The sequence below is a fragment of the Salvelinus fontinalis genome, chromosome 2 (genome assembly GCF_029448725.1).
Source record: "Salvelinus fontinalis isolate EN_2023a chromosome 2, ASM2944872v1, whole genome shotgun sequence".
In the NCBI taxonomy this organism is placed as follows: domain Eukaryota; kingdom Metazoa; phylum Chordata; class Actinopteri; order Salmoniformes; family Salmonidae; genus Salvelinus; species Salvelinus fontinalis.
In genome coordinates, this window is record NC_074666.1 from 15,553,790 (window position 1) to 15,567,715 (window position 13,926).

At 42.6% G+C, this 13,926-nt stretch overlaps 1 protein-coding gene across 1 annotated transcript in view; it reads left to right on the forward strand.

Annotated features, from left to right (window-relative positions):
- Positions 1-1,229: 1,229 nt before the first annotated feature.
- The window catches only part of LOC129833650 (netrin receptor DCC-like), a gene marked incomplete at its 5' end in the record, with an annotated part of 322,538 nt that continues 309,841 nt past the window's right edge, over positions 1,230-13,926 (forward strand). The window contains one exon of the mRNA XM_055898366.1: positions 1,230-1,527. Coding sequence (XP_055754341.1) covers positions 1,230-1,527 — 298 coding nt within the window. The remainder of the gene's footprint in view (positions 1,528-13,926) is intronic.

Here is a 13,926-nt window from a genome sequence, read left to right on the forward strand (position 1 = left end):
CCCTATGGAACCCTATTCCCTATATAGTGCACTACTTTAGACCAGAGCCCTATGAGATAGGCTTCTTACTCTTAGCCTAAGTTGCCTAAAAGCCTATCTCATAGGGCTCTGGTCTGAAGTAATGCACTTAATAGGGAATAGGTTGCCATTTGAGACACATTCTTCATTTTTTTCACACACTAACCTCTAACCTCCACCGCCCAGAGCTGTCGTCCTCCTGTGATACAGAGATGAGGATCTGACATTTCTGGACTCGTCTTCCTGACATCTGATGTTCCCAAAGCTTCTTGGCATGAGCAGGATTCTCTACTTCACAGTCTGTCGGGATTTAATGGAGTGGAGTGCAGTGAAATATTAGCCATTTTGCCACACAGTGAACATCCAAGTGGAAAGATGAGGAATGCTTGGACTAATTTGATGCAAAATATGTCTTTCTGACATCATGGTGGAAAGATGAGGAATGATTGGACTAATTTGTGTCCCTCATTATGTTCCTCATACCATGTTCCTGCACTGAGGAGAGAGATGGAAAATAGTAATGTGATCTGTGGTTGATTGTAACTCTCTGTTCATCTAAACTATACAGTCTCCTCTCTCCACTCCTATCTCTCCCCTCTCTCCACTCCTATCTCTCTCCACTCCTATCTCTCCCCTCTCTCCACTCCTATCTCTCTCCTCTCCAATCTCTCTCCTCTCTCCTCTCCCCTCTCTCCACTCCTATCTCTCTCTCCTCTCTCCTCTCTCCACTCCAATCTCTCTCCTATCCCCTCTCTCCACTCCTATCTCTCTCCTCTCCCCGCTCTCCTCTCTCCATTCCTATTTCCCCTCTCCTCTCCTCTACTCTTAACTTTCTCCTCAACTCACCCCTCTCTCCACTATTATCTTCTTCTCTCTCCTCTCTCTTCTCTCTTCTCTACTCTTAACTTTCTCCTCAGCTCACCCCTCTCTCCACTCCTATCGTTCTCCTCTCCTCTCCTCTCCTCTCCTCTCCTCTCCTCTCCTCTCCTCTCCTCTCCTCTCCTCTCCTCTCCTCTCCTCTCTCCTCTCCCCTGTACTATTTTCATATCAGTGATTACTCCTAACAGCCCTGTCCTTGGGTCCCCTGAAGCTACAGTAGTGGTCCCTACAGAGTCCGTATCTAATCCTTTGTATCTATCCTCTCTCTCCCCAGGTCCGTTGAAGCTCGTGGTCCCTACAGAGTCAGTGTCTAACCCACTGTCTCTCTCTCTCTCTCCGCAGGTCCGTTGAAGCTCGTGGTCCCTACAGAGTCCGTGTCCTCCTACCTGGGTGACACGGCTCTGCTGCGCTGTGAGGTGACTGGGGATCCGATGCCCGTGGTACGCTGGCAGAAGAACAGAGAGGACCTGCCCCTCACCTTAACACCAGAGAGCAGAGTGGTGGTACTGCCGTCTGGATCGCTCCAGGTTAGCAAAGTCCAGCCACCAGACTCTGCCACCTACCGCTGCCTGGCAGACAACCCTGGCAGCGCCCGCACCGGCAGTGATGCAGATCTACGCGTGTTGCCAGGTACAATAGCTAACTCCTTCTTAACCTATTTAATAACATAAATCTTCTGCCCACAGAGGTAAATCAAACTAGCTAGACACGATTTGGTTCTGTGTTCTGAGATCAACTCCTAATGTACTTGAACAGTGACGTGCGTTTGGGACACTGGATAGTAATATAATGCAGTTAAATGTCATTTTGGATGAATCCTCTTTCCAGTGAATACATCGTCTTGGTTTTACTCTCAGAAGGACACAGTCTGAGGGTTTGTTAAAGCATTTTCGCAATACTGTACATTTTCAAACCTGGAACCCAGAAACCGTCCGGTCCCTATGGACGTTCTTAAAACCTCCAGCGTATCCCTTATGTATCCTGTAATGTAGTCACCATAGCTGATCCTCTTATAACCACTATACTACAGCTCAGTAGGCCTCGTTTGACCTTTTTTGAGTGTGTGGCGCTGTGTATGACTGACCTCCAGCATGATGAATATCCCTGATGTTGTCTGTGTATCCTGTAATTTAATCACTGTGGTTTATCCTCGTTTGACCTTTAAAGGCCCAGTGTAGTCAAGAACATGACTGTCGTGTGTTTTACTTCTATATCCGCATTATAAAGTTGGAATAATGCTGTGAAATTGTGAAAATTATGCTAATGTCCTTTTAGTGTAAAGGCTGTTTGAAAAGACTGCCTGGAAATTCCAGCCTGTTTTGGTGACATCACCAGGTGGTAAATTAGTTAATAGACCAATAAGAAAGAGAGTTCCAACCTCTCTGCCAATAACAGTTCGTTTTCTGTTTTCCCCTCCCCACTCAGACTACTCCCAGACAATCCTAGCTAAATTCTAGCTTGAAAATTGCTCTTCGCTAAGAAGCAAATTTTTAATTAAAAATGAATAAATAATTTTAACTGAAAATCAATCACTGTAAGCTACTTAATTGTAAGCTGTAAGCTACTTAATTGAAATGATTTGATATTGAGACGAAAAGGGCTGCATTGGACCTTTAAATTGGTGCAACAACAGAATGTTCTTCATCTACTTGATCTTGTAAAGGGCTTTGTAGAAGCCCTGTTTTCCTACACTTTACTGTCCACATCAGGTCTGTCCTCTCTGAAGATCAAATCAAATCAAATTAGTCACGTGCGCCGAATATAACAGATGTAGTAGACCTTACAGTGAAATGCTGAATACAACAGGTGTAGTAGACCTCACAGTGAAATGCTGAATACAACAGGTTTAGTAGACCTTACAGTGAAATGCTGAATACAACAGGTGTAGTAGACCTTACAGTGAAATGCTGAATACAACAGGTGTAGTAGACCTTACAGTGAAATGCTGAATACAACAGGTGTAGTAGACCTTACAGTGAAATGCTGAATACAACAGGTGTAGTAGACCTTACAGTGAAATGCTGAATACAACAGGTGTAGTAGACCTTACAGTGAAATGCTGAATACAACAGGTGTAGTAGACCTTACAATGAAATGCTGAATACAACAGGTGTAGTAGACCTTACAGTGAAATGCTGAATACAACAGGTGTAGTAGACCTTACAGTGAAATGCTGAATACAACAGTTGTAGTAGACCTTACAGTGAAATGCTGAATACAACAGGTATAGTAGACCTCACAGTGAAATGCTGAATACAACAGGTGTAGTAGACCTCACAGTGAAATGCTGAATAAAACAGGTGTAGTAGACCTTAAAGTGAAATGCTGAATACAACAGGTGTAGTAGACCTTACAGTGAAATGCTGAATACAACAGGTGTAGTAGACCTCACAGTGAAATGCTGAATACAACAGGTTTAGTAGACCTTACAGTGAAATGCTGAATAAAACAGGTGTAGTAGACCTTACAGTGAAATGCTGAATACAACAGGTGTAGTAGACCTTACAGTGAAATGCTGAATACAACAGGTGTAGTAGACCTTACAGTGAAATGCTGAATACAACAGGTGTAGTAGACCTTACAATGAAATGCTGAATACAACAGGTGTAGTAGACCTTACAGTGAAATGCTGAATACAACAGGTGTAGTAGACCTTACAGTGAAATGCTGAATACAACAGTTGTAGTAGACCTTACAGTGAAATGCTGAATACAACAGGTATAGTAGACCTCACAGTGAAATGCTGAATACAACAGGTGTAGTAGACCTCACAGTGAAATGCTGAATAAAACAGGTGTAGTAGACCTTAAAGTGAAATGCTGAATACAACAGGTGTAGTAGACCTTACAGTGAAATGCTGAATACAACAGGTGTAGTAGACCTCACAGTGAAATGCTGAATACAACAGGTTTAGTAGACCTTACAGTGAAATGCTGAATAAAACAGGTGTAGTAGACCTTAAAGTGAAATGCTGAATACAACAGGTGTAGACCTTACAGTGAAATGCTGAATACAACAGGTGTAGTAGACCTCACAGTGAAATGCTGAATACAACAGGTGTAGTAGACCTTACAGTGAAATGCTGAATACAACAGGTGTAGTAGACCTTACAGTGAAATGCTGAATACAACAGGTGTAGTAGACCTTGCAGTGAAATGCTGAATACAACAGGTGTAGTAGACCTCACAGTGAAATGCTGAATTCAACAGGTGTAGTAGACCTTACAGTGAAATGCTGAATACAACAGGTGTAGTAGACCTTAAAGTGAAATGCTGAATACAACAGGTGTATTAGACCTCACAGTGAAATGCTGAATACAACAGGTGTAGTAGACCTTACAGTGAAATGCTGAATACAACAGGTGTAGTAGACCTTACAGTGAAATGCTGAATACAACAGGTGTAGTAGACCTTACAGTGAAATGCTGAATTCAACAGGTGTAGTAGACCTCACAGTGAAATGCTGAATACAACAGGTGTAGTAGACCTTACAATGAAATGCTGAATACAACAGGTGTAGTAGACCTTACAGTGAAATGCTGAATACAACAGGTTTAGTAGACCTTACAGTGAAATGCTGAATACAACAGGTGTAGTAGACCTCACAGTGAAATGCTGAATACAACAGGTTTAGTAGACCTTACAGTGAAATGCTGAATACAACAGGTGTAGTAGACCTTAAAGTGAAATATTGAATACAACAGGTGTAGTAGACCTTACAGTGAAATGCTGAATACAACAGGTGTAGTAGACCTTACAGTGAAATGCTGAATACAACAGGTTTAGTAGACCTCACAGTGAAATGCTGAATACAACAGGTGTAGACCTCACAGTGAAATGCTGAATACAACAGGTTTAGTAGACCTTACAGTGAAATGCTGAAAACAACAGGTGTAGTAGACCTCACAGTGAAATACTGAATACAACAGGTGTAGTAGACCTCGGTGAAATGCTGAATACAACAGGTGTAGTAGACCTTACAGTGAAATGCCGAATACAACAGGTGTAGTAGACCTCACAGTGAAATGCTGAATACAACAGGTGTAGTAGACCTCACAGTGAAATGCTGAATACAACAGGTGTAGTAGACCTCACAGTGAAATGCTGAATACAACAGGTGTAGTAGACCTCGCAGTGAAATGCTGAATACAACAGGTTTAGTAGACCTTACAGTGAAATGCTGAATACAACAGGTGTAGTAGACCTCACAGTGAAATGCTGAATACAACAGGTGTAGTAGACCTCACAGTGAAATGCTGAATACAACAGGTGTAGTAGACCTCACAGTGAAATGCTGAATACAACAGGTGTAGTAGACCTCACAGTGAAATGCTGAATACAACAGGTTTAGTAGACCTTACAGTGAAATGCTGAATACAACAGGTGTAGTAGACCTCACAGTGAAATGCTGAATACAACAGGTGTAGTAGACCTTACAGTGAAATGCTGAATACAACAGGTGTAGTAGACCTCACAGTGAAATGCTGAATACAACAGGTGTAGTAGACCTTACAGTGAAATGCTGAATACAACAAGTGTAGTAGACCTCACAGTGAAATGCTGAATACAACAGGTGTAGTAGACCTCACAGTGAAATGCTGAATACAACAGGTGTAGGTAGACCTTACAGTGAAATGCTGAATACAACAGGTGTAGTAGACCTTACAGTGAAATCCTGAATACAACAGGTGTAGGTAGACCTTACAGTGAAATGCTGAATACAACAGGTGTAGTAGACCTCACAGTGAAATGCTGAATACAACAGGTGCAGTAGACCTAACAATGAAATGCTGAATACAACAGGTGTAGTAGACCTTACAGTGAAATGCTGACTTACGAGCCTCTAACCAACAATGCAGTTTAAAAAAAATATGGATAAGAATAAGAAATAAAAGTAACAAGTAATTAAAGAGCAGCTGTAAAAAATAACAATATATTCAGGGGGGTGCTGGAGTCAGTGTGCGGGGGCACCGGTTAGTTGAGGTAGTGTGTACAGTTGAAGTCGGAAGTTTACATACATCTTAGCCAAATACATTTCAACTCAGTTTTTCACAATTCCTGACATTTAATCCTAGTAAAAAATTCCCTGTTTTAGGTCAGTTAGGATCACCACTTTATTTTAAGAATGTGAAATGTCAGAATAATAGTAGAGAGAATGATTTATTTCAGCTTTTATTTCTTTCATCACATTCCCAGTGGGTCAGAAGTTTACATACACTCAATTATTATTTGGTAGCATTGCATTTAAATTGTTTAACTTGGGTCAAATGTTTCGGGTAGACTTCCACAAGCTTCCCACAATAAGTTCGGTGAATTTTGGTCCATTCCTCCTGACACAGCTGGTGTAACTGAGTCAGGTTTGTAGGCCTTCACGCTTTTTCAGTTCTGCCCACACATTTTCTTTAGGATTGAGGTCAGGGCTTTGTGATGGCCACTCCAATACCTTGACTTTGTTGTCCTTAAGCCATTTTGCCACAACTTTGGAAGTATGCTTGGGGTCATTGTCCATTTGGAAGACCCATTTGCGACCAAGCTTTAACTTCCTGACTGATGTCTTGAGATGTTGCTTCAATATATCCACATAATTTTCCTTCCTCATGATGCCATCTATTTTGTGAAGTACACCAGTCTCTCCTGCAGCAAATCACCCCCACAACATGATGCTGCCACCCCCGTGCTTAACGGTTGGGGTGGTGTTCCTCGGCTTGCAAGCATCCCCCTTTTTACTCCAAACATAACGATGGTCATTATGGCCAAACAGTTCTATTTTTGTTTCATCCGACCAGAGGACATTTCTCGTGTCACTGGGCAGCTCTCGGCTGTGCTTCCCTTTGTAGTCTGTAATGGTTTGCAGGCCCTGCCACATCCAACGAGCATTAGAGCCGGTGTAGTACGACTCGACCTTAGTCCTGTATTTACGCTTTTCCTGTTTTATGGTTCGTCGGAGGGCATATTGGGATTTCTTATGTGCTTCTGGGTTAGGGTCCCTCTCCTTGAAAGCGGCAGCTCTAGCCTTTAGCTCAGTGCAGATGGTGCCTGTAGTCCATGGCTTCTGGTTGGGGTACATTTCCTTTTTACATTTACAGACAGACAGACAGACAGACAGACAGACAGACAGACAGACAGACAGACAGACAGGCAGGCAGACAGACAGACAGACAGGCAGGCAGGCAGGCAGGCAGGCAGGCAGACAGACAGACAGACAGACAGACAGACAGACAGACAGACAGACAGACAGACAGGCAGACAGGCAGGCAGGCAGGCAGGCAGGCAAACAGATCATATCTCTCTCCTGAGGTCTGTGACCTTTACCTCAGAGACACAACATCACAGAGGGAGATTAAGTACTTCTGGATTCTCAATAGAGTGGATGGACATGTATGACGCTTTGCCCGCTGGAAAAATGATCATGGCATTTTACCGTTTCCATGGTGATCAGGGACAACGATAGATTTGGGAATTAGAATACTTCATTTAAACAGATCTGTATGGTAACAACCCTAGCTGTTACCATTCTCTATGGTTAACAACCCTAACTGTTACCATTCTCTATGGTAACAAACCTAGCTGTTACCATTCTCTATGGTTAACAACCCTAACTGTTACCATTCTCTATGGTAACAAACCTAGCTGTTACCATTCTCTATGGTAACAAACCTAGCTGTTACCATTCTCTATGGTAACAACCCTAGCTGTTACCATTCGCTATGGTAACAACCCTATCTGTTACCATTCTCTATGGTAACAACCCTAGCTGTTACCATTCTCTATGGTAACAACCCTAGCTGTTACCATTCTCTATGGTTAACAAACCTAGCTGTTACCATTCTCTATGGTAACAACCCTAGCTGTTACCATTCTCTATGATTAACAACCCTAGCTGTTACCATTCTCTATGGTAACAAACCTATCTGTTACCATTCTCTATGGTAACAACCCTAGCTGTTACCATTCTCTATGGTAACAACCCTAGCTGTTACCATTCTCTATGGTTAACCACTCTAGCTGTTACCATTCGCTATGGTAACAACCCTAGCTGTTACCATTCTCTATGGTAACAAACCTATCTGTTACCATTCTCTATGGTAACAACCCTAGCTGTTACCATTCTCTATGGTAACAACCCTGGCTGTTACCATTCTCTATGGTTAACAACCCTAGCTGTTACCATTCTCTATGGTAACAACCCTAGCTGTTACCATTCTCTATGGTAACAACCCTAGCTGTTACCATTCTCTATGGTAACAACCCTAGCTGTTACCATTCTCTATGGTAACAAACCTATCTGTTACCATTCTCTATGGTTAACAACCCTAGCTGTTACCATTCTCTATGGTAATAAACCTAGCTGTTACCATTCTCTATGGTAATTACCCTAGCTGTTACCATTCTCTATGGTTAACAACCCTAGCAGTTACCATTTGCTATGGTAACAACCCTAGCTGTTACCATTCTCTATGGTAACAACCCTAGCTGTTACCATTCTCTATGGTAACAACCCTAGCTGTTACCATTCTCTATGGTAACAACCCTAGCTGTTACCATTCTCTATGGTTAACAACCCTAGCTGTTACCATTCTCTATGGTAATAAACCTAGCTGTTACCATTCTCTATGGTAATAACCCTAGCTGTTACCATTCTCTATGGTTAACAACCCTAGCAGTTACCATTTGCTATGGTAACAACCCTAGCTGTTACCATTCTCTATGGTTAACAACCCTAGCAGTTACCATTCTCTATGGTAACAACCCTAGCTGTTACCATTCTCTATGGTTAACCACTCTAGCTGTTACCATTCGCTATGGTAACAACTCTAGCTGTTACCATTCTCTATGGTAACAACCCTATCTGTTACCATTCTCTATGGTAACAACCCTATCTGTTACCATTCTCTATGGTAACAACCCTATCTGTTACCATTCGCTATGGTAACAACCCTAGCTGTTACCATTCTCTATAGTTAACAACCCTAGCTGTTACCATTCTCTATGGTAACAACCCTAGCTGTTACCATTACTGCAGGTACCGCCAGCAGGAGGCTCTCACTGAGCATGTGCAAGAATCAATAGTTGTTCCAAGCTGCCGAGCGAGAAGGGAATACGGTGCTCATCCAAATGCACATACCGGTTGACTAGGTAGACAATGTGTCCATCTGACGGTCTCCTTTGATAGTTCAAGTTGTAATCAATTCGGCGTGTTCCTCCCTATCAGAGATGGAATGGTGCAAGGTTAAGCGTCAGACACGACCTGTTGCTGTGCTGTACTGACGCATATGATCTCAGAATGCACAAGTTAGTTCCAACGCCTGTGTATCCCAAATGGCAAACTATTCCCTAATGGGTCCCGGTCAAAAGTAGTGCACTATGTAGGGAATAGGGTTCTATAGGGCTCTGGTCAAAAGTAGTGCACTATGTAGGGAATAGGGTTCCATAGGGCTCTGGTCTAAAGTAGTGCACTATGTAGGGAATAGGGTTCCATAGGGCTCTGGTCTAAAGTAGTGCACTATGTAGGGAATAGGGTTCCATAGGGCTCTGGTCTAAAGTAGTGCACTATGTAGGGAATAGGGTTCCGGTCTAAAGTAGTGCACTATGTAGGGAATAGGGTTCCATAGGGCTCTGGTCTAAAGTAGTGTACTATATAGGGAATAGGGTTCCATAGGCCTCTGGTCTAAAGTAGTGCACTATATAGGGAATAGGGTTCCATTTGGGACACAAGCTTAGTCTCCTCATTGTGAGCGCTAACTCTCTCCTGGCATAGCGCATTATTGTGCTGACAGCTGTCTCTGGTAAAGGCAAATACCTAGTTGTGTCTTCCGCATTTAATCCAACCACTCTGTATCAGAGAGATGCGGGGGGGGGCTGCCTTAATCGACATCCACGGCACCAAGGGGACAGTGGGTTTAACTGCCTTGCACAGGGGCAGAACGGCAGATTTTTACCTTGTCAGCTCGGGGATTTGATCCAGCAACCTTCTGGTTACTGGCCCGATGCTCTAACCACTAGGCTGGTTGATCTGCCTGATTTAACACCCGTGTCCACCAAGATGTTAAGGAGCCAACCTGGGAATCAAACATCCGTTTAGACTTTAATCATAGTTTTTTTAGGCTTTAATCAAAAGTTTTTAGGCTTTAATCATTGTTTTTTTGCCTTTAATCTGTGTTTTTAGGCTTAAATCATTGTTTTTAGGGTTCAATCATTGTTTTAAGGCTTTAATCACTGTTTTGGGGCTTTAATCATTGAAGAATATATCTGAAAAATGACTCATGAGCTTAGTTGAACTGTTTAACCCCATTAGAAGCTAGGTGGGAGAGCTGTAAGACGTAGTCAACAAGCCACTGTGTTGAAGACATTAGTTGTAGCTTTATTTATACCATAATGGGGTTGTTCACCAGCATTGTATAACAAATATATTGTTTCAACCAACTGCCAGTTTTTCTATTTTCTATTTGTTCCTTCAAATGTTTTCGTGCTCCAATGCCACAGCATTTCATTCACCATCCCATTCACTATGGCATACAGGGAAATGTTTATTCACTGTTTATGCAAATGCAATGAGACATTTTTATTCCCAATTCGCTACTTGTTGTGGATCTTCACATTACAAGATACATTTGAAGTCGGAAGTTTACATACACTTAGGTTGGAGTCATTAAAACTCGTTTTTTCAACCACGCCACAAATTTCTTGTTAACAAACTATAGTTTTGGCAAGTCGGTTAGGACATCTACTTTGTGCATGACACCAGTAATTTTTTCCAACAATTGTTTACAGACAGATTATTTCACTTATAATTCGCTGTATCACAATTCCAGTGGGTCAGAAGTTTACATACACTAAGTTAACTATGCCTTTAAACAGCTTGGAAAATTCCAGAAAATTATGTCATGGCTTTAGAAGCTTCTGATAGGCTAATTGACATCATTTTAGTCAATTGGAGGTGTACCTGTGGATGTATTTCAAGGCCTACCTTCAAACTCAGTGACTCTTTGCTTGACATCATGGGAAAATCTAAATATATCAGCCAAGACCTCAGAAAAAAATGGTAGACCTCCACAAGTCTGGTTCATCCTTGGGAGCAATTTCCAAACACCTGAAGGTACCACGTTCATCTGTACAAACAATAGTACGCAAGTATAAACACCATGGGTCCACACAGCCGTCGTACCTCTCAGGAAGGAGACACGTTCTGTCTCCTGGAGATGAACGTACTTTGGTGCGAAAAGTGCAAATCAATCCCAGAACAACAGCAAAGGACCCTGTGAAGAAGCTGGAGGAAACGGGCAAAAAAATATCTATATCCACAGTAAAACGAGTCCTATATCGACATAACCTCAAAAGCCGCTCAGCAAGGAAGAAGCCGCTGCTCCAAAACCGCCATAAAAAAAGCCAGATTACGGTTTGCAACTGCACATGGGGACAAAGATTGCACTTTTTGGAGAAATGTCCTCTGGTCAGATGAAACAAAAATAGAACTGTTTGGCCATAATTACCATCGTTATGTTTGGAGGAAAAAGGGGAATGCTTGCAAGCTGAAGAACACCACCCCAACCGTGAAGCACGGGGGTGGCAGCATCATGTTGTGGGGGTGATTTGCTGCAGGAGAGACTGGTGTACTTCACAAAATAGATGGCATCGTGAGGAAGGAAAATTATGTGGATATATTGAAGCAACATCTCAAGACATCAGTCAGGAAGTTAAAGCTTGGTCGCAAATGGGTCTTCCAAATGGACAATGACCCCAAGCATACTTCCAAAGTTGTGGCAAAATGGCTTAAGGACAACAAAGTCAAGGTATTGGAGTGGCCATCACAAAGCCCTGACCTCAATCCTATAGAAAATGTGTGGGCAGAACTGAAAATGCATGTGTGAGCAAGGAGGCCTACAAACCTGACTCAGTTACACCAGCTCTGTCAGGAGGAATGGACCAAAATTCACCCAACTTATTGTGGGAAGCTTGTGGAAGGCTACCCGAAACATTTGACTCAAGTTAAACAGTTTAAAGGCAACGCTACCAAATACTAATTGAGTGTATGTAAACTTTTGACCCACTGGAAATGTGATGAAAGAAATAAAAGCTGAAATGAATCGTTCTTTCTACTAGTATTCTGACATTTCACATTCTTAAAATAAAGTGGTGATCCTAACTGACCTAAGACGGGGAATTTTTACTTGGATTAAATGTCAGGAATTGTGAAAAACTGAGTTTAATGTATTTGGCTAAGGTTTATTTAAACTTCTGACTTCAACTGTAGCTTTACGTTTAAATAATTTAGCAGACACTCTTATCCAGAGCGACTTACAGGAGCAATTAAGGGTTAAGTGCTTTTGCTCAAAGGGACATCAACAGATTTTACACCTTGTCATCTCAGGGATTTGAACCAGTGACATTTTGGTTACTAGCCAAACACTCTAACCGCTAGGCAGATTACAGTCTTCCCTCTCAAGATGCATATCTGTTGGCCCGTATGTAAATTATCACATCCTATCACAACTGTTCCTGTGAAAGAAATCTAGTCAAGTTTCGGTAAAATCAAAGGATTTTATTTTGTAAAGCTTCTGCTATTTCCTACAATACAAAACGGATCATGTGACATGGATCTAATTCATCCAGTCAAACACACAAACACTTATGCAAACACACACACACACACACACACACACACACACACACACACACACACACACACACACACACACACACACACACACACACACACACACACACACACACACACACACACACACACACACACTCACACACACTTATGGACACACACATACACACACACACACACACACACACACACACACATACACACACATACACACACACACACACACACACACACACACACACACACACACACACACACACACACACACAGTTATACACACACACACCCGCACACACACACACACACACACACACACACACACACACACACACACACACACACACACACACACACACACACACACACACACACACACACACACACACACACACACACACACACACACACACACACACACACACACACAAACACTTATGCACACACACACACACTCTTATGGACACACACACACACACTCTTATGGACACACACATACACACACTTATGGACACACACATACACACACTTATGGACACACATACGTACACACACACAATTATGCACACACACACACTTATAGACACACATACGTACACACACACAATTATGCACACACACACACTTATAGACACACATACGTACACACACACAATTATGCACACACACACACTTATAGACACACATACGTACACACACACAATTATGCACACACACACACTTATAGACACACATACGTACACACACACAATTATGCACACACACACACTTATAGACACACATACGTACACAAACACAATTATGCACACACACACACTTATAGACACATATACACAGCCACTTATAGTCACACACAGACAGACAGACAGACAGACAGACAGACAGACAGACAGACAGACAGACAGACAGACAGACACACACACATTCACCCTCCATCTCCCTGTCTGTCAGATAAACCACTGTTTAACTACATATCCCTGCCTGCACTTTGCGTTGTTGGGGAAAGAACATTCACAATCACATTGAAGAAATCCCCCAGTCTAGTGGTGACTGGAGAAATCCCCCAGTCTAGTGGTGACTGGAGAAATCCCCCAGTCTAGTGGTGACTGGAGAAATCCCCCAGTCTAGTGGTGACTGGAGAAATCCCCCAGTGTAGTGGTGACTGGAGAAATCCCCCAGTCTAGTGGTGACTGGAGAAATCCCCCAGTCTAGTGGTGACTGGAGAAATCCCCCAGTCTAGTGGTGACTGGAGAAATCCCCCAGTGTAGTGGTGACTGGAGAAATCCCCCAGTCTAGTGGTGACTGGAGAAATCCCCCTGTCTAGTGGTGACTGGAGAAATCCCCCAGTCTAGTGGTGACTGGAGAAATCCCCCAGTCTAGTGGTGACTGGAGAAATCCCCCAGTCTAGTGGTGACTGGA